General features: G+C 35.3%; 1 protein-coding gene and 2 long non-coding RNA genes across 5 annotated transcripts; 1 reads left to right on the top strand and 2 right to left on the bottom strand.

The window, feature by feature from the left end:
• Positions 1-3523: 3523 nt before the first annotated feature.
• Positions 3524-7108, bottom strand: LOC141627299 (uncharacterized). 3 transcript variants are annotated; one of them, XR_012536862.1, is made up of 5 exons: positions 6669-7094; positions 6023-6070; positions 5052-5265; positions 4098-4205; positions 3524-4014 (listed from the first exon to the last, which is right to left on the bottom strand). It is a non-coding gene; the product is annotated as an uncharacterized LOC141627299 (long non-coding RNA). The 3 variants fall into 3 exon arrangements; XR_012536860.1 differs by having other exon boundaries at positions 5052-6070; positions 6669-7108; XR_012536861.1 differs by lacking the exon at positions 6023-6070 and having other exon boundaries at positions 6669-7089.
• Positions 7109-7260: 152 nt separating this feature from the next.
• LOC141628012 (uncharacterized) lies at positions 7261-8941 on the top strand. Its single transcript, XM_074441203.1, has 4 exons — positions 7261-7307; positions 7421-7766; positions 7816-8170; positions 8259-8941. The coding sequence occupies exons 1-4, from the start codon at positions 7261-7263 to the stop codon at positions 8939-8941; spliced, it is 1431 nt and encodes a 476-aa protein (XP_074297304.1).
• An 11538-nt stretch (positions 8942-20479) lies between these two features.
• LOC141627222 (uncharacterized) lies at positions 20480-22001 on the bottom strand. The gene is made up of 3 exons (XR_012536785.1): positions 21898-22001; positions 21151-21333; positions 20480-21034 (listed from the first exon to the last, which is right to left on the bottom strand). It is a non-coding gene; the product is annotated as an uncharacterized LOC141627222 (long non-coding RNA).
• Between the last annotated feature and the right edge of the window lie 75 nt (positions 22002-22076).

Genomic DNA, 22076 nt, shown 5'->3' with positions numbered 1-22076 from the left:
TGAAACTGGGATAGTATATTTGAGACGATGTATGTGAGAATAGAATATGTGATCTGATCTTATATTGATATTTCGTGTATATCGTCTGTTCCCCCTTTTCTCGTGTGTATGTGCATGGTATTTACAGTAACTTGGATGGCTGGAGTTTCTAGGGAAATAGAATTTGGTAAAGATAGAATTTCTCTTGTTTTTATCTTGGTTTCCAAATCTAATCCCATAACCAGATTGTCGGCTAATGGCGAGGATTAAAAATGCAAGTTGATCAACTTTTATCCCTATTTTAAATCATCTCGTTTTCTCGGTAAATAAAGCATGCAATTTTATCTTCTTGTCTGCCAATTCTCTTTACCACGCACCAACTTCTAATGTACACTAGGCCAACTCAATATTTATTCAATTTCTATTGTTTCCGTCTCCGTTAGAATAGTAGTGCGGCCTCAAATATTATTGGTTTTATGCCAGTAATATCACATTTGAAATAGTGGGTTTAAGGATGATTTTATGTTATTTTATTGGTTTCTCGGGAATTAAGCGTAAAGAGCCGTTAATTATAACATTGTCAATTTTCATTTTGTCATTTAATTTTAGCCTAATCATCGGGTACCCGTAAGGCTAGTAGACAACTTTGAGATGTCTACAGAAGCCCCCACTTTGACCGAGTCTGAGTAAGACGAAAGTCAAAGTAGTCCGGTCGGGACAGATAAAGGATAAGAAACGTACCTGGGCCTCTTATATTACATGTCTGGAGTAGCTGGAAACTAGAGCTGGCTTAGCAAAACTTTATTTTACTAATCTGGAATGAAGCTGGTAGAACTTTGTTTCCCCAATCTGGAAACTGGCATGGCAAAACTTTGTTTCGCCGGTCTGGAATCTGGTATAGCCAAGCTTGGCTTAGCTATCCTGGGATCTGGAATAGCCAAACTTTGTTTAGTCGGTATGGAATCTGGAATAGCTAAACTTTGTTTAGCTGGTCTGGATCTGGTTAAGTAAAACTTTATTTCACTTAAGAGTGTACCTGCAAAATTTGATTTCACAAGCTCGAATGCATGTCAGGGCCCGCCGACCGAGGATTTCAAATTTTATTTTGAAAAGGGATTAGAATGTAAAATTTGATTTTACAAACTAGGATTCGCAAAATTTTATTTCACAAAAAGGCAAGTTCAGAAAATTTTATTTTAAGAACTCAAATGCATGTCAGGGCCTGCCGACCAAGTGATTTGAAAGTTGCAAAATTTTATTTCGCAAAAAGGTAAGTTCAGAAAATTTTATTTTAAGAACTCAAATGCATGTCAGGGTCTGCCGACCAATAGATGAATTTCAAAATTTTATTTTGAAATAAGTTGAATTTGAAAATCGCAAAATTTTGTTTCACGAAAAGGGCTTGGAAATTTTTGATTGATTTTGAAACTGGTAAAATTTTATTTAACGAGGAGATGAGACTTTTTGAGAAAGCCCCCCCTTTGGATGAATCTGGAAGATGAATGACGAAATAGTCGATTGGGAGTAGTTAGTGACAAAACTGGAGTATTTAGTGATAAATATATGACACCCAAAATGCAAATGCATGTCCTATATATAATGCAAGTCTGATGAATGCAAAAAATATTTTTTTAAAACATTTGAAATGAGTATAGAAAAAGTTTTTATTTTTATTTTTTGAAAATATTTTGAAAAAGATGGGGTCTGACTCAAATGTGATCCAAGTAGAAAGACTGGACACTGTTACTCTGAAAGTAGCTCACAACTCTCTGGTGTGGAGAATGTCTGTAAATTTTATGTCACATGTGAATTTGAGTTATATTTTGAAGAGTTTTGTCATCTTTAGAGTAACAAGCTCTACTAATTAAGCAAAACTAATACTATAGAAATAAAATACTTATGTGACCGTATAAACTTAGTGTACATCCGTCGAAGTCTTAGATGCTAAACGAGGGTGATATATGGAGTGGAGTAGAAGGTTCTATGGCGTTAGAAGACATTGAAGATCTGTGTGCCTCTCTCACTCTTCTAAATGAATGAAAGGATCGTCCCAAGAGGAATGGAGACAATGTAACTGTGGATTGACTCGTCTGAGGAAGGGAAAATGACTACTTTGCAAATTTATGAGAAATGAAAAATGACTACTCTGCAATTTTAATTGCAACTTGGACTGGAAATTTTGGGTTTTGAATTTTTGAAAATGGATTTGTATCTATTTGAAATCATATGTTTTTTTGTCTTTGACCTTTTGAGACTTTTGACATTGGATTTGTACCTATTTTGAGACACAAATTCTCATTGAAGACATGACATATCCGTCACAAGCTGAAGACGGATACCATTTTACCTCACAATATACCCACTTTTTCTCTCTCTGCAACACTATTCATGTGGTCCCCTTTCTCCACTAACCCATTTTGTTACCATTTTATCTCATAAAATATCCGTCACAAATGGTAACCCGTCACAAGGGAAACCAATTGATTTTGAGATCATATTTTTTTTGTCTTTGAATTTTTAAGACTTTTGACACTAGATTCAATTTCAACTTTGGCTGGAATTTTTTTTTTTGTCTTATAAAATTTTGAGACTTTTGTCATTAGAGTTGATTGCAACTTTGACCGGATCTTATGAGAGTCTTCAATGTGAGTATTTTTAAGCTTGTATTGATGGTTGGACTCACATATTTAGTTTATTCTAAAGGACTAATGGTCACCTCTCTTGTTTTAATAGTATGGAGTGCGCGCTCCCGTGTCTTATTTAGTATGTTTGGACACGGGTGTACTAAGAATTTGGTTTGAATATTTGTGAGCTAGTTTTCTAGCACCAATGGGAGTGAATGATAATATTTGTTAAAATGGTCATGTGAGTTTGTGCTCATCTGATAGTCATTGAAATATGAGAAATTGACGAATCTGGTATAAAGCAATTTGTGCTCATTTGGGAAATTGATGAATCTGGTAGTCATTTGAAATATGGAGAATTGACAGATCGGGTAGAAATATTAAGTCTCAAAACCTATAGGTCACTTAGCTAGAGACAGGGCGACCAATGAATTATCACACCACAAAAGATGGAAAAGATGGTCAAATGCATGCCCTCGTTTAGGCTGATTCTAAGAGGTCGATTGATCTACACTAAAGAGATACGCCCTAAAGTATTTCAACTCTATTCTACTAGGTTAAGGGTAAAAAGTAGAACAAGTGACTAATAAAAATAACGTATGTTCTTTTTTTCTTTTATGCAACTCAAAAAGGACTAGGATGGTCCTATGTTAATTCAGTAGTGCAAAAATATTTATTTGCGACTCCAAAAAGGGGGTCTTTTGCGGCATTTTTTATGTAACAGCAAATGGGGGGCCGCAAATAGCAAAGTTATTTGCGGCGTTAACAAAACGCCGCAAATAAATTGCTATTTACGGCGTTTTTTCAAAAAAAATGCCGCAAATAAATAGGCTATTTGAGGCGTTTTTCTGAAAAAACACCGCAAATGGGTACTAAATAAAAGATTTTTTTTTTTTTTTTCAAAAAAAGATCCAAACAAATGATTTAAATATAATAACTCTCAAATAGAAAGGCAATCTTACATTATTTTTATTCATACATCAAATAGAATAAAACACATACAAATACACAATACTCCAAAACTACAAAGCGTCTTGCTTGTGACGGGCTAATCTCGTCACAAGCTGAAAACCTCTCACAAAAAGGGAGAGGGGACAAGGTGGGGCACCCCCATGTGCTTCCCACTCACGTCTCAATGGGTATTTTGTGAGAGGAAACGGTATCCGTCACAAGCTTTTGACGGATATCGCCGTCTTCAATGAGATTTTGTGCCAAAACTAATTACAATGTCACTAAAATACAAAATTAAAAAAAGTAACTCGGGTTTGATTCTAATCCCAAACTTCTAAAAATTAAAAAGTATACTACGGCTATAGGACTCCTTCGTTCAACAAACCAGCTCTTATGTCACCTCTCCAAATGTTCACCGCTCAAAATGATTTTCATGTAGTGCGACACGAAATGCCATCAACTATCAATTATACAGATGACTGATGAGAAATTTTTATTTACTAGGAAATGGAAATAACAGAAGGGGAAACTTCAATTACTTACAGCCAATAGTTGTTTGCGTGGTGTTCGAAAATTTGATGAAGAATGAAGACAGGATCGGGAACTTTGCTTAAGTCGTAGGCAGGAACCGAAGAAAACCGCGTAATTGCACTGAAATCAGAAAATAACAATAAAAAACATTTTAGTTCTGAAATATAATCTCTGTTTATCCCCTCAATAAACTGCGTGAACTCTTAATAGTTCTTGTGGTCGAGACCATTCTGGCTACATGTTTATGGTTGAAGGCCTACCCAGCTAAAAATGAATTTCATGATAGTGATACTAACATGATAAAGCTTTGCTAATTCATAGTTGTGTCCCCTAACCAGATGTTGTGGGGATATATGCCGAATCACAAGCGTAGGGACATCTCATAAAACAACAAGAACACGAAAAAATACTCGTTTTTTTATGTCACCTGGACAAGCATATTTTTCAAATGAGTGTTGATTTGTAGCATATTTTGTTCATCCTAGAACAGGCCAGATGTATGATGCTTGCAGGCCTGTTACAAGCTTCATTAATTCAGGATTCCCAAATCCTTATACATCTTGGCAGAAGGGAAAACTATGTCATAAGTTAAATTAGGGAAACAATTATTTACACCTGGACGAGTGCATAAGGGAAGTCAAATTTCCACAATCAAACAAATTCCATTAGTGATAACGATCAGATTTTGAGGAGTACAATTATCAGAGGCAACTTACATATTATCCAAGTATGACAGACACATGGAGTAATAGGGAGTAATAGAGAACTGATGAGCATTCTTTATACTGCCAAAAAAACATTTTTCTTAGTGACCCGTTCTAAGTTAAGTGTTACTTATTCTTATATATGTGATAGTGTAATAACTAGACCAATGTCAGCAATTGAATGGAAACTTAAAGCTATATAAATAAATCAAAAGCAATTAAATGACCTTCATAACAATACTGATGGTATCAAATTAAGTACCTTCATGTGAGCAGCAGTTTTGTCCTTGTCAGTAAAAACACCAGTGGACTCACCAACAAAATCGTCTATATCTGCTGCTGTTGTGATAAGTCAAACTCAAATGATGTCGAGGCACCATGGCTGATGCCATTCTACATTCTACATTCAAGTTTTTGTTATATTTTCCCTTGAAGGCTGGTGTCGAGAATTTTGTTGTTCATCATGGTTGTTTGACCTGCAGGACATTCAAAGTAGAAGACTTGTTCATGTATCTGCTTAAAGCATTTAGATGTTTCATCTCTTTTAGTAGCGAAAGATGAGATAATCTCACTTCTACTTCATGTATTTATCCATTTTGCTTTACATAAGATGTTACCAGACATTATTATGCTTTTCTTTCTTTCAATCCAGCATTTCTTTTACAAATTTCATGCAATAGTTCCACAATTCTTGTTCAAGCTAATCTAATCAGCCTGCATCATTATCAATTGCAGGAATGTGGAGAACTAGAGAGACCCTTTATTCTAAATCGAAAGCGTTCTTTACCTAACTCGATAAAAACGAATAATCGACATCGGCGTAAATCACAAAATACACACAGCTATATTACTTATTACTTGTGTGACTAATTTGCAATTTTACAAAATGCAGAATGCTGGTAGTTGACAGCAGCATGTGGGCATTCTACCCACTTTGGACCACATAAAACTTGTGATTGATAATTAACATAGGATTCCAATGTTGTTTTTTTTTAGTGGCCGCAGGTTTCCTAGTCATGAAAGTTCATCTACTATTCCTACGTTGCACAATGTGTAACACACAGGTGTCTGCTTCAATGTAAGCAATTAAGTCTCTTGCATAAAACAATTAACCAATTTTCTAAAATACCATAACCTCAGATGGATCATGCAAGGAGAATGACATAAACGGCGTATGCACTGGAATAGAAAAGTTTTCCTCGGGTATTTCTTTTGTTTGCAAATGAGACATACCCAGAGCCACACGGAAAGAAATCGAATCGTGGTCATTGATTAGCAAAACTGCATACATGATTAAATAATCAATTAACCGCAAAACAAATGAAGATTATAAGCACAACACGTCTTAATCAGTATAAACAACCCCTAAAAAAAATACCCTATTGCTGAAGTGAAAGAAGAAATGAATTTCCGGGTTATGTCGTCTCTATGGTAAAAGCTTATATAAAGCATGGCATAAATGGAGACTAATCAGGAGACATGATGAAAATTCAGGCCAAGAAGAGAAATTTTGAGCACAAGGATATGAAGAAAACTTTCTAGTTGATTGAATCATCCGCACCCAAATTGAAAGCAAAGCTAATTTCAATGTTTTATTAAAAATCTAAGTTTCTTACACTAAAAATAACAGTTTGTGACATCTTAAGCACTTTATTATAGCACGAATCATCAAAACATCGATTCTATACAAAAGCCCCAATTCAATTGGACACCTTAATTCATAAAAATACAATATTCGAAATTAATGAGTGAAATTTGCCCAATTAATTTTAGCAAAAAACTTTGATAATAATCTTAATTAAATAACAGTAATTCATTTTGAAAAATATAAATAACAATCAAAACCAAGAAATTTCACTATTCTAAGAGATGAACTTACGAATGGCTATATAGAAGTGAACTTGAATACTGATATGCGAGTCGTATTAGTGAACGCTGCTGGTGGTGGTAGTGGCGGTGGCGGTGGCCATGAGTCACTGGTATGGTAAATATGAAAGGGAAAGAAAAGGGAGAGATATGAACACGACCTTCATATATCAAAGAGAATGTTAGAGACCGAAACACAATAATTTAACCCTAACTAAGATTATAATCCATTTTTTAGAGAGAGAAAGCAATTTTAGGGATTCTCCTCGTTCCTTCAGCAATGGCGAGGAACAGGCGGGTCTTTTCTCCGATTAGTACTTCTAAATCACCTAAAAATAATAATTCATCATCTATTACTAAATCTACTACAAAAATTAGTACTAGTACGGCACATATTACAAATCTGAGTGAAACAGTATCACAAGCTAATCAGGTGGGAAGTTCCTCCACGGCTGATCTTTGAGCTTTCAACCTTGATAAGGAATTGGTCTCAATTAATGAGGACAAATCAACTGATGACGAGGAGTGGACGGTGGTGAGCAATAGAAGGAAACAGAAATCAGCAGCGTCTGGTAAGCGTCCTTCTCTGAAAATTGAAGCCTCTAATGTCAATCCGGAGTTGGAATATTGGGCGTCTGCGATTTATTGCTATGTCCTTGGTGCTAATCCACCGAGCCTTGTGTTAGGAGGTTTTATCAGGCGTATATGGAAGAAGTTAGCGATTGCATCTATTGCTTATCAACCTAATAGTGTCTGTTTGATCAGATTTAGGACAAAGGATGATAAGCAACGTGCACTTCAGTCAGGGCCTCTATTCTTTGACAATAAACCTTTCATTGTCAAGGACTGGAATCCTGGAATGAAACTTGTTAAGCAAAAACCAGTTGTAGTACCTGTGTGGATTCGTCTGTATGACCTGGACATTAAGTATTGGGGTTTAGCCTTACCTAAGATTGTTGGCTTGGTGGGTAAACCAATATGCAGTGATCAGGCTACTAAGAACAAGGAATTCCTAGGGTTTGCTAGATACTTGGTTGAGGTTAAAGTGGGAGAGCAGCTGCCTGATTCAATTCAGTTCATTGATGAACATGATAATTGTCAGACACAACTGGTTCATTATGAATGCAAACCAGTTTCATGTAACCTGTGCCATGGAATAGGACATGAAACGGGTCTCTGTAAGAACTGCTAAGCCTAAAAAAGTGCAACAGGTCTGGAAACCTAAGATACCCGTCCCCCCAAAAGCATCTGAGAATGTGCCTGTGCCTCAGCAGGGCAAGAGCAATCAGTCTGATGTAGTTCTTCCGCTATTGCAGCCTCATATGGTTGTCACACCCATGCCATATCAGGGATCAATGTTGAATTCTCTGACTCCTGCCAAATTTCTCAACAGACTAACTAACAAAGGGGAGGGGACTTCTTCAGGACCCACGTTTGTTGATGTTCTCAACTATTCCTTAAGGAAGAATTTGTTGAATAACATAGGAAAGGGATTATCCTCTCATAATCTCAATGGTTAGCATAGGGTTTTGGAACGTTCGTGGTCTGAATAAAAAGAATAAGCAAGGTGATGTTAGATGTCTCTTGTACATCAATAAAGTAGGCTTGTTTGGGTTAGTAGAAACTAAAGTTAAAAATATCAATATTAGTAATGTGCAAGCTGGTTTAGGGAATAATTGGAGGTTCATCAATAACAATGACCTTCATGAGAGTGGCAGGATTTGGCTCCTATGGGATCCTGGCCATTTTCATGTGCTTTTGATTATGAAGGATGTGCAGGCTATTCTTGTTTCTGTTGAGCATCTACAGACTGGTTTCTCTTGGACGTGCTCCCTTGTTTATGGATGCAATAAGGACTCTGAGAGAGCCAGCCTGTGGCACTCCATTCTTCAATGCAAATCCATTGTTCATGGTCCCTGGCTTCTTATGGGGGATTTTAACAATGTATTGCATATTGGGGAACGTATTGGTTCTGAGGTGACTTTAGCTGAAATCAGAGACTTTCAACATTATGTGGATAATTGTGGGCTTTATGACCTTGTGACCCAAGGTGCTTATTTTACTTGGAACAACAAACAAGAAGAGAATAAGCGTGTCTTTAGCAGAATTGATAGAGTCTTGGCTAATGACCAGTGGATTAACAATGGCCCTTCAGGTATTGCCTCATTCTTACCCGAGGGACTATTTGATCATAGCCCTTGCACCATTCGTCTTTGGGATGAGATTGATAGGAAACCATCTTGCTTCAAGTACTTTAACATGTGGGGCAAGGATGATAGATTTTAATCTTGTCATGGATGTTTGGCAGCAACAGATCAGGGGTTGTAAGAGCTTTCAAGTGGTTAAGAAGCTCAAGCTCCTTAAATTCCCTCTTAGGCAGCTGAACAAAGAGGGGTTTGGGGACATAATCAACACTGCCAAGGTGGCTCAGCTTCTACTTGAGGATATTCAGAAAAAGCTTCATCAGGATCCACATAATGTCACTTATGGGTGAAGAAAGAGCTCTTTGCTAAGTCCTATAAAGGAATGAATGAGGCTAGGAATATGTTCCTTAACCAAAAAGCAAAAGTTCAATGGATGAAATGTAATGATGAGAACTCACACTATTTTCACAGTTCCATCAAGGCTAGGAGAGCTCTCAACAAAATTCTTTCAATCAAAGATCAATTTGGGGTACTCTGTTCTGATAATAAGGCCATTGAGGATTCTTTCCTGACCTATTATAAGGACCTCCTAGGCAGCTCTAAGGATGTTGTTAGAGTGAACATAGAAGTTGTGAGGAGAGGCAAGTGTGTAAATCATCAGCAAGCTACTGGCATGATACAGAGGGTCTCTGATGCTGAAATCAAGGAAGCACTCTTTGCTATTTCCATTGATAAGGCACCTGGCCCTGATGGTTACACATCCTGCTTCTTCAGAGACTCTTTTGATATCAGTGGAAGTTATGTTATTCAAGCTGTGCATGAATTCTTTGAGAATGGCAAGCTGTTGCAATAACTAAATGCCACTATGGTGGCTCTGCTTCCTAAAAAAGACTCTCCTGAGACTGTCATGGACTTCAGACCCATTGCCTGTTGCAATGTTCTCTTCAAATGTATCTCAAAAATCATTTACGCAGATTGTCAAGGTTTTTCGACATAGTCGATCCTAATCAGAGTGCATTCATACATGGGAGAGAGATTGTGTATAATATTCTCATCTGTCAAGACCTGATGAGGCTTTATAACAGGAAACAATGCTCTCCTAGAGTTCTGATGAAAATTGACCTCAGGAAGGCTTACGACTCTATTGAGTGGAATTTTGTTGAAGACATGCTCATTGCTTTGAAATTTCCCACTCAAATGGTTAACTGGATAATGCAGTGTGTTATTACTCCCTCTTACACTTTATCACTGAATGGCTCTCAGTTTGGCTACTTCAAAGGAAGAAGGGGCTTAAGACAAGGGGACCCCTTATCTCCCCTTCTCTTTACTTTGTGTTTAGAGTATTTCATAAGAATCCTAGTTGTGGTGACTCTCAGACCTGAATTTAAATTTCATCCTTTGTATAGAGCTTTAGGCCTCTGTCACCCTGCATTTGTAGATGACCTGTTGCTCTTTTGCAAAGGAAATGCTAGCTCTGTCAAGATTCTGATGAGGGCTATGCTTACTTTTTCCTTAGCTTCTGGCCTCACCATTAATTCTAGCAAGTCTGATGTGTATATGAATGGCTTACCTGAGTCTGAGGTAGCACACATTCTGAACATTACTGGCTTCAAGCAAGGAAGTTTTCCCTTTCGTTATTTGGGGGTGGACATTTCTTACAAGAGGCTCACTAATCATCAATGTAACAAGTGGGTGGATAAAATGGTGCTTAGAATCAGGAGTTGGGGGGCTAAACAACTTAGTTATGCTGGGAGATTAATTCTAGTCAAAACAGTGTTATCTCAGCTTCACTGTTATTGGGCTCGAATTTTTCTCCTCCCTAAACCTATCATCAACAAAGTGACTATCATTTGCAGGAACTACTTATGGTCAGGTGATAATGAGTACCATAGAGCCCCTGCTGTGTCTTGGGAGAGGTTTTGCCAGGATAAAACAAAGGGAGGACTGGGAATTGCTGACTGCTATCTCTGGAATGTGGCTAGCATTGCCAAATACTTCTGGTGGATTGCTAACAAGAAGGACAGTCTTTGGGTGCGTTGGGTCCATCATATCTATATTAAGCAGACCGACAGGTGGAATTACTCTCCTATTATTAATTCCAGCTGGGTTTGGCGCCAGATCTGCAAGGTTAAAGACAAACTGAAGATGGTAATGAATATCTAACATTGGATTCAAAAACCCTTCTCTTCCCAACAGACTTATGACTATTTGATGACTACTGGAGAGCAGGTGCCTTGGGGTCCCTTTGTTTGGAATCGCCTATGCTTACATAAAGTTAACTTTATTACATGGCTTTTTGCTAAGAATAGGTTGCTTACTAAGCAACGGCTTCTAAGGTTTGGGGTTTTATCTGATGGTCTTTGCTGCATTTGTGCTGCTGACAAAGAGTCTCAGGATCATTTGTTTTTTGGCTGCCACTTTAGGCCCCGTTCCTTCTGGCTTATTTTGACCTACTTGATTATTTCGATTCGATTTAGCTCACTCTATTCAATTCAATTGACTCACTCTATTCGATTCATTTCATTTCAGCTCAGCTCCATTCATTTATTTCGGCTCCATTCGATTCATTTCGGCTAAATTGCCAATTTTAATTTTGCGAATCTTAAACTTAATAGTTTTTATTATTACTATTATTATTGTTGTTGTTGTTGTTGTTGTTGTTGTTGTTGTTGTTGTTGTTGTTGTTGTTGTTGTTGTTGTTGTTGTTGTTGTTGTTGTTGTTGTTGTTGTTGTTGTTGTTGTTGTTGTTGTTGTTGTTGTTGTTGTTGTTGTTGTTGTTGTTGTTGTTGTTGTTGTTGTTGTTGTTGTTGTTGTTGTTGTTGTTGTTGTTGTTGTTGTTATTATTTTATTTTTGTTATTATTTTTTTTTATTTGAAGGATGCGCGCAGCTTTCATTAAAAGAAAAATAAAAGTTTACATGAAATTGGTGGGGAGCCGAGAGACAATCTGGGCTCCCACACCCTTAGCAATAGCAAAGCTAAGTCTAGTAAAAATGTAAGCGGCCACCCGAGCCCCCGCATCCTGAGATACTGAGAATTTTTGGATCCGTTTGAGCAAGGCAACATCATCCGAACCCAGCTCACCAAGTGAAGAGAAAGAGAAAAGAAGGAAACCATAACCCGCTACCGCGCACAAATCCCCATACTTAGGAACAAATCTCCAAGTTTTTATTATTATTATTATTATTATTATTATTATTATTATTTTTATTTATTTATTTATTATTATTATTATTATTATTATTATTATTATTATTATTATTATTATTATTATTATTATTATTATTATTGTTATTGTTATTATTATTATTATTTTATTTTTGTTATTATTATTATCATTATTATCATCATCATCATCATCATCATCATCATCATCATCATCATCATCATCATCATCTTAATTAATCATCCTCATTATTGTTATTATTATGAATATTATGGTTATTAAAATCAATAATATTCATATTAATATAATTAATACTATTACTACTACTACTACTACTACTACTACTACTACTACTACTACTACTACTACTATTATTATTATTACTATTATTATTAATATGAATATGAATATTAATTAATAATAATATTTCTAATAACATTGTTAATTTTAATATTACTATTATTAATACCTAATTATTTTTTCATATACGAACTTTACTTTTTCACATACCCTTTTTCATAACGTTCTATTTTGTATCCTTTTCACCTAAAACTGAACCAAGTGAACTCTTAAATCAATATTTTTCCCTAAAACTTTATTTAATTGCTCAAATGATTTAAAACTTACAAGATGGATTCTAATTTATCAAATAATAAATTAATTTACTTGTTATCAATTATTAATATTATTTGTTGAGTTTTCATTAATCAACCAAATTTTATTTATTTGTTAAAGATGAAATTAGGGACTGACAATTTTTATTTATCTAATTAATTAAATTAGGATTGTTGGTGCTTCGTGATGGCTACCTAATCAGTCAAATTAGGATGATAAACGGCTAAACTTTGAACATCAATCTAGCAAATCAGTGCTCCATTATTTTACCTAATTAGATTAATGGTGAACCGTGGTTCATGGTGGCTACCTAGTTAATCATACAAATTAGTATAATTACTAGTATTAATATTAATATTAATATTATTAATATTATTATTAATATTATTATTATTATTATTATTATTATTATTATATTTAGTATTAATATTAATATTATTTAAGTTCAATTCAGCTCCAATCAGCTCCATTCGATTCGATTCGATTCGGCTCAGCTCCATTGATTCACTTGATTGGCTCAGCTCCATTCGATTCGATTGATTCGATTCGATTCGATTGGCTCCATTCGATTGGCTCGGCTCTAAAAAGTCAGAAAGAACAGGGCTTTAGCATGCAGTGTTTGCAGTTGGTGAGTCATTGGCTGGGTTTGAATTGGTCTAGCATTTCCTTGGATGATATGCTGCATTGGAAAGTCAGGAGTCTTTTGAAGAGACAGGTTGTTATGGCCTGTATAGCGAGCTTGATCTATAACATATGGGCGTGCAAGAACTCTGCCAAGCATGATGGCTGCATTCCTAGACCAACTAGGGTGCTTCAGCAGGTTCAAAGTATGGTTAAATTTCGGTTGCAGGTGATTCAATCAGAAGGTAATCTGCTCAAAAGTCGACCTTGACTTGTAGCTAGGAACCTTCTTATTGTCTGATAAGTGAGAGTTATGTAGTGAGGACTGGTTGTTTTGATGAGGTTCGTAATTTAATGGTGTGTTGATCCTTGTAACTTGAATGATCGTTTGAGCTTAATGAGAATTTTCACATTCTACCAAAAAAGAAGAAAAAAAAGATTATAATCCAAAGCCCCCAATTTTCACAAACCCTAAACTTTGAACTACTCATTTGAACAAATTTTGCATGAATACAGCCAAAATCATGTTTATAGTCATCTACAAATGACAATACATTCAATAAAATCGAAACACAACTCAATTTTGTGTGATTCGAAATATGCGAAAATGATTATATTAGGGTGTACCTTTCAATGGATAAAAAAAGTTGGATGTTGTTCAGAGGAGAAGAAGGTCGACAGTGGAGAAAAGGGAGTCAGTGGGTGGTGGTAGGTGAGAGATCCGTGGGCGATGACGGAGTAGGTAAGTAGGTTTGGCAATGTGACTGAGTAATTGAGTAATGACTAATGAAGGTGGGGGATGTGAGGATGTCTATGTCCGCTTCTCCTTATTCAAAAGGGAAAACCATTTGCAGCGTTCCTTAATATAAACGCCTCATATGAGTTATTTGCGGCGTTTTTTAAAAAAAACGCTTCAAATGACTTATTTTCTTTATAAAAAAAATAAAAAGCTGAATGTTTTTTTGCTGCGGTCCATCAAAAACGCCTCAAATAAGGAGCCGCAAATTAATGTTTTTCTACTAGTGATTAAACATTTTATTTGGTAATGTCAGCAACAAAGTTATGAGATTATATGACCGTAAGAGTGATTTTTCTTGTTTTAATGACATTTTTGTGCTCACTCTTTGTTTTTCTCTTTTCAAACTGGTTGACATGACTCTAGAAGTAGAAATCTGGGACAGTTGTACATGAATTTTTACAGTAGATCACAAATGAGTCCTTTTTGTTTAAAGAAAAGATAAAAAAAAAGGAAAATTTTCAAAGTTTTTTTTTTTTTTTTTTTTTTTTTTTTTTTTTGTGTGTGTAAAAGTCAATATGATGCAGCGGGTGGACACTATGATGCAGCGGGTGGACACTATGAAGGTACGTAAATTTCGATTTGATGCAGATACTGTAATTACTATATCCGGAGTATGTTATATTGGCTTCTATATGACTGACTATATATGAATGGATGGATTAGATTTAAATAATTAGATACCCCAATTACTAAGACTAACTAATGCAGAGATATCTTCTTGTGCTATAAAGACTAACTAATGCAGAGATGTGTAGATACAGATGTTTATTCTAACTAAGACCTTACACACTGTTAGACAACATGACCCATATGTAAATAAGAAATTTAAGTTGGACGCAACAAGCAATATTAGGTAAGTTAATTAATTTTACGAGTCAACTGACTCATAACAAATTAGTCAAGATTACAAACAATAAATAATGTAAATATTATTATCTTAATCAAAGGTTCTACGGGATCTATGGTTAGGTTTGTGGGTTGAAAATTGGGTACTCACAACATTAAAATACCCGAGGGTATCTCTCGCTTTTGTGCTCACCCAGTCGAATGGACCAAGCGAGTTGCCAAAACACGACGTCATGAGGTGAAAAATACGTGTAAGGCCTAGTCGGTCGAATGGACTTTCTAAGTATACAGCGTACTTTATACCGAGGGTGAATTAGGGTAGCTTAAATGGCATAATATTGGCTTTCAGGGAGCCTACACCTTTTTTTTACAATAGGAAATAAGAGAACGACAGAATAACAAGAAAAAAAAAACGAAGGAAAAGGTTAGAATACATGCATAAATAATAAATAACTAGTGTAACACCCGTGAAAATTCACGGGGTTGTTTTTTATTTTTTAAACATAAAATCTATTTAACAAATTGTGAAATGAATATTAAAACAAATACTCCGTAATAATAACAATAAGGAAAAATTACAAATAATTGTGAGATGTGTTGGTCAGTATACTATGTCGGTGTAAGCAATGAGGCCGGTCTTGGAGTTTCGCGTAAATCGTCTCTTAATAAGTCGGGAAATAAGAAAAACGATGCTCGAGATAAAAATACAGTGGTGATCGGGAAATATACATTGAAGTTTGGGCGTTATTTGTAAAATTGCAAATACGTTGTGGTAATCTGTAATTTTTCCTAATAAGGAATAATAATAATAATAATAATAATAATATTCTCGGTATCTCAGGATGCGGGGACTCGAGTGGCCGCTTACATTTTTACTAGACTTAGCTTTGCTATTGCTAAGGGTGTGAGAGCCCAGATTGTATCTCGGCTCCCCACCAATTTCATGTAAACTTTTATTTTTCATTTAATAAAAGCTGCGCGCATCCTTTCATAAAAAAATAAAATAAAATAATAATAATAATAATAATAATAATAATATCGAGTACGTACTCGAATGATAGACATCTCATTTGATATTAGACATTTGACGTAATACTTTTATAGGCTTATTTATGTTTGAACTATACATGATGACATCATTTAATCTCTTACTAAATCACAACTTTTTTTAAATGATCATGCTAATCTTTGTTTCGAAAGTGAAATTCTTTGTTAAATTATGTCCAAGTAGTCAAGGACTCAAGTACGGTCGTAGTTTTATCAACCTAAGAGGTATGATAAATACGATTTTAAGTCATTAACCATAGTGTGTTTACTATGACAAATAAGAAAAGGAAAAAAATCATTAACATAAATTCTTAAGATAGACGGTTTTAAATTGAGGTAGTCAATTTCTATAAAAGATATATTCATTTTGCACTAAAATTTATTTATTATTTATATAATGAAATCGTTTCATTTGACATTGTCATGCCTTGAGAAAATTTAAAATATCGAATAACACTCCTTACTCCTTAGAGCAAGTGACAATGGTGGGTTTTTGCCTCGAGTTTGTCAATAAGAATTTTAGAAATAAAGTTCTTCCCATTGGAGGTAACATTGGGTTTGTTAAAATAAAAACTTGGTTATTTTTTAAGAACAAAGTTATTTGATAATCTCAAATTCTCAATAAAGTGATTATTAATTTAGAGATGAAAAAAAATTAGTAGCATATCCTAATTAAAAACTTGGCAAAAATTCTTCTATTATCCTCTTAATGTCTAATTATGAAATACTCCCTCCAATTCTGCCTATAGTTTCCTCTTTCCTTTTCGATGATAGTCACGTTTTGTTCCCTCTTTCTTTATTTAGTAAATTTTCTGGTGGTGAAATGACCATAGTATCCTTATTGCATTTTGTTATTTACTCATTGTGCCATCGACTTGGCCCACACCTTTTACACTAACCCAACCCAATTACCCCCTCCCAATTCTAATTTGGACCCCCTAATTTACCCAGCCCAAATCTAACCCACTAATTAACCTAATCACTCCCGCCTATTTCTACGACACTCTAGAGGCTTCTCTTAGAAACCCTAACAATGTTCATCGTCTCTTCTTGATTAACCCAGTGTCTCTTCCTTTCTCCCTCAATTTCTCCGCCTATATTCTTCATAATCTTCATCCTCTTCATCTTCACACACAAAATCTGAGACTCTTTCCTTCAATCTCTTCATCGCCTATTCTTCAAACACAAAATCTCATACCCATTTCTGTCAAGTTTCTCATGTCTGATAATATGAGATACGATTATGAAGATGAGTGTTCATCTTCAGATATGGTTTTTGAAGAAGATCTGTGTACATTTAACATGTTTACTGTTGATGTTCCAGAAGTTGTGTATGAATCTGACTTTGAAGAAACGATGGCCTCTGAATCTGGGATTTTGGAGGGGTCAGTGATGATTTCTACAAAAAAAAAAAAAAAGAGCCTGAATCATCTGATCTTCCATCCTCTGAGTTTGACCCTGATTCTATGGGTGATGTTGACACTGTTGTGCCAGAAACCTGTCCTGAGTTTTTGGCATTTGATAAGAGGATGTAGGAACTTGATCGTGAAGCTAATAGAAGAATCATCGCGGCTGAGGAGCGAAGGAAGAGGGTATTGGCGATGCAAGATACTCCTGAACATAAGAGATGGTTTATTTTGGAGATCTCTAAATATTTTCCAGCATTTAAAGTTGCACTTGAAGATCTTTAGAGGTTGATCTCAATTGAACTTTTTTTCAATTTATTTTTCAGTTTATTTAAATTAACTAATGATGAAATTGCATGCATATTGTTAATTAAAGCCCAATGATAATTATTTGAGGGCCTGATAATTGTTTGCATGCATAATGCCACCATTATCTTAGATTTTGACGAGGCTATGCATGCATTCAATCATCATTTGTTGTTATTATCATTATTGTAATCAAGTTGTATGCCAAGGGGAGATTTAAATAAACAGCGTCACCAACATCATCAACATCAAAATGTGTAAACTTAATACAGACTTAAAATGAACCTAGAATTAACAAAAAAATACAGCTTGTTCTTGAGTTTTGATGTCTGCTTTGCTTTTTGGTTGTGAACATCTTTGTATTCTGGTTCTTTTACTTTTGAGTTTATTCTTGATTTCTTTATTCTTGGTTGGTTGTTGTATTGTTTTCTTCTGGTTGCACAAAATGAGTACATCAACCAACCAAAGTTGATGGTTGGCGTCTTAACTGTCTACTCTATCAAATACGATGAATATGACATTATAGCATCTACCAACTCAATAATATTTTCTGCATTACCTGCATTAGCAACATCAACACTGTCAACATTGTTAATATACCTGATGCTGTCTTTTACCAAGATTTTTTCTGCCTCTAAATACTCTGGGAGTAATCCTTCCTTTCCTAATTTGCTTTTATGCATGTGTGGTATTTTGTAATCATTATGTCCTCTTCGTTTTAACACTTCTAGCATACAACCCTGCATTGTGATGAACACATAATTTAGCTTAATCACTTCTAAATTGTCGAAGGCAGTTGTTACTGCTACCACTAGCTCATCCAATTTCTATGAATCGGTGAGTGTTTGGAGAGACTGGATGGCCCTAAAAAACCCCAAATCCAACACATTAAGGTCTGGTGAATTTGGGAGTTGCTGAACTAATTGTATGTTCCACCCATCACTGCTTGCCGCCTCTCTGAAATATAGATCATTGTTGCTCATGTGTGGCCTTGCATTATCTTGCTGGATGAATATGTTTTTACTTGCATTTGCAGGCCATTTTCTCTTGATTTCTGGTAGAACCACCCCTAGCATCATATTTTTGATAACTGCTTTGGTAATGCTTTCAATTGGTTTTGTCTCTAGTGTGCCTGCAACCCTATTCTTTGAGTTTCTTTGGGCTGGCTCCAAAGAAACAAAGGGCCAAATTCCTATCTTTCCATCAAAAACACATTCATTGTTATTTGAAAATTTTGGTCTCGCAACAGCACACATAAACATGATTTTGCCTATGTAAGATTTTGATTGAACACTTTTGAATGGTTCTTGTTAAGGTGCAGTTCAATCGACTTAAGTAGTACCTTTGCCTATTTTTAGTGATGTAAAACCATTTCTCATCTATGTGTATAAGATTACCTTGGTCTTTGAACATGATTTTACTTAGCATTTCATCATAATAAAGCTTTGAGAGACAGAAAATTAACCTAGCAAGCTTATTTTTGTCTGTCAAACTTGGTTTTAGAGCATTGGTATGACTCCTTATCACTTTACTTTTAACCCATCTACGAGACAGTTGGTGACTTACGGCCATAGCGTGACCACCCTTTTTGAGTAGTCACGAGTTTGTAGTGAATGCTTTTGAACCTTGCGGCATCAAATGTCACCTTGTTAGTTCCTTCCCTTCCCTTCAGTTTGCTATTCACGTTAATGAGTTCCCCTACATCTCTTTGTTGCTTTGCTTCATTCCATAAATTCGTGATGGCTTTCCTGGTTACACCATATTGTTGAGCCAACTCTAGCATGGTACCCCTGATTTGGTTTCCCATTTATACATTTGAAGTATAATCTGAATAATTTTTGCTCTCTCTAAGTTACTCAAGTTTCTGATTTTCTTTGCCATGAATTTGTTTGTGTTTAAGGATAATTTATTTGGGTGTATTTAATGAGATTTTTTGTTTGTTTGCATATAAATGATCTGCCTATAACAGTGACTTTTTATATATAGCTGTAACAAACCCTAATTATTTGAATTGCACATAATGTTGATTGATGTTGGCGCAAATTCAGAACTGCTCTGAAATGTTCTAATTGCCGTAATCCTGAAAATTTGGCCTAAATTTGATCTTAATTTGGTGCCAAATTTCAAATAATTTCTCCACTTGTGTGTCCTCTTGATGTTACAGTTTTGATTAATGACAATGAAGGAAGAAGTGAAGGAAAACCCACGCAAATCTGAAGTTAATCTCATTTTGTAGCTTTATGAATCTAGAAATCTGAATAAGTGTAAGTTTAATTTCAGAATTTTTATGAAGGGTTGTAATTTTATGAATCTAGAAATCTCAACATTGTAATTTAAGTAATGTAGAAATTGTAAGAAATGTAGAAATTTCAGAAAAATTCTGAGATGTATGAAGTGTACAATTTTCTGAAATTGTATGAAAATTATGGCCCACGGTTTATGTAATTTTAGAGGGAAGGATTAAGTTTAATACATATTGCTTTAGTTTAATTAATCTTCTCTTCTCTTTCCTACATACAAGTCAACTTGTCCTTTTTTTTCTTTCTTTATTCATTTTCCTTAAATGCTGTGCACAAAGGCTTGGGGAACTTCAGGCAGAATTGGAGGGAGTAGAAAATAGACAATTCAAAGTGGTCCCATCTCCTCATTCTACATCCTTCGTTCCATGGTCCAAGACTCCAAATTAGAGTTACTACCTACTGACTAATCATTGCTCAAAATGGTTGATTTCCCCTATTAACATTTTTTTCAGCATGATCATTATAATCGTCCATCATGACTATCATCATCATAATTATCATCTCCATCATTCTCTTCATCTATGGTCATTCGATCTAACAACCTGTAGCTGAATTTCTGATGGATCTAGACGCAATTTTCTCGAAATGGTTGGCAAATTTACTTAAAGCCAAATTATCTTGGCTACCTTCCTTCAGTACTACAATGGCTTTCGAAATTGAAACAACTGAACCGAAATGACACAGTAGAGTCCTTCTTAACTATTGAGAGTTCATGAATGTTCTTCAAATCTATATATGTATCATAGTCTGCTAGTTCCTTATAGTAACCTGAACCCGTATTACTGATGACTATTTTTACACGGTCCACTTCATTGGTCTTAAGTGACTGTAGAATGCTTTGGAGTTCCTTAATGGTACCAAGAAAATATCCCTGAATCCAGCAGAAGATTAAACTTCAATTCATCCTTCAAAAACTTAGGAAATGTCGATTTCTGACAACTTGGATCATATAATGGTAGCTTTTTCACCTTAACATCGTAGCTGTCCTCTTTTTGCCAAAAGGAGTTTAATCCCAAATCTTCAATGTCCACATCAGTTGCAAAGCTTTTGCAGGCATCTGTAATCGGTCTATAACCAGTACATCTCCAGAGATTTCCGGTAATAGCCATTTCAGCTTCAGAAACTGTAATCTTTGAAAACCCGGGAGAGGAATTAGGCCGATCACTCTTATCAGCATTAAGGATGGCAGAAAATAGAGAAACACACATTCCAGGGGTACAAAAGTCGCACTGAGAGGCGTGAAAACCTGCATTTCTTTGGTGTATTGCATGAAATCCGTCTATGCTATTCCCGAGGCCTTCAGTCGTAGTGATTGCGCAATTGTGAATGCTGCAAAGTAATGTCAGGCATGAATTTATTGAGTAATCCTCAACCTGGTCATGAATCGGATCATATTTGGATAGTAGCACAGCACATGCACCACAACCACCTGCATATTGTAATTAATTCTATTAATAGAACTACCTATTAATCTGCACATAATAGGAAGACATCAGCTTGATTCTAGAGGACTCGGTATGGAAAATTAGGCGAAAGTCGTGTCAACCAACTGCTACTTCAAAATCTAAAAAGCGCATACAACTTAAAGGAGACATCAGCTTGATTATATCATTCTGTAAAGACAAACTCACACAATGCTTCATCTAAATAGCTTAGAACATTCATTTTTTCGCTCTATAGCTTAGAACATTCATTAACTAAAAAAACGAATAAAGGGAGGATAAAATTAGCAGAAAATATTACTCGTAATGTAGATTTATATAACAGCTAGTATCCGATTGTCTCAACTTATAAAAGCAAAATAAAATCAAGTCGCATTATAAGGTCGTCAAAAAATTTTATACTCGAGAATCTACAACCCGAGCCAATAACATACACATATACGGAATCGTTAAGAATCCAAATAAAAGAGCAGTAACAAAAGTTATCCAAAAAAAGTAGTAGTAGGGATAAGTTAAATAAAGATGTAGTAAAAGAAATCAGATCGTCTTACACAGATGATAAATGGAGCATGTAGTTTTCTAATCTATTGGAGCTCTTCGACACTTCATAGTCAAAACATTTACATCTCTTGACCGATCAATCTCCATCTTCATCCCTGAAATTTGTCGTGATTGCAACCACTAATCAATTAACCGCTACAAAATTATCAATATCCGCAATTAGGTAAAC

The sequence above is a fragment of the Silene latifolia genome, chromosome Y (assembly GCF_048544455.1).
Source record: "Silene latifolia isolate original U9 population chromosome Y, ASM4854445v1, whole genome shotgun sequence".
Classification (NCBI taxonomy): Eukaryota; Viridiplantae; Streptophyta; class Magnoliopsida; order Caryophyllales; family Caryophyllaceae; genus Silene; species Silene latifolia.
This window is presented reverse-complemented; position numbering and strand designations above follow the sequence as displayed.

Coding starts and splice junctions, on each gene's coding strand:
- LOC141628012 (XM_074441203.1), top strand. CDS start 7,261: ATGTCAATCCGGAGTTGGAATATTGGGCGTCTGCGATTTATTGCTAT. Junction 7,308..7,420: donor CGTCTGCGATTTATTGCTAT/GTCCTTGGTGCT, acceptor CTGTTTGATCAG/ATTTAGGACAAAGGATGATA. Junction 8,171..8,258: donor ATCCTCTCATAATCTCAATG/GTTAGCATAGGG, acceptor TCAATAAAGTAG/GCTTGTTTGGGTTAGTAGAA.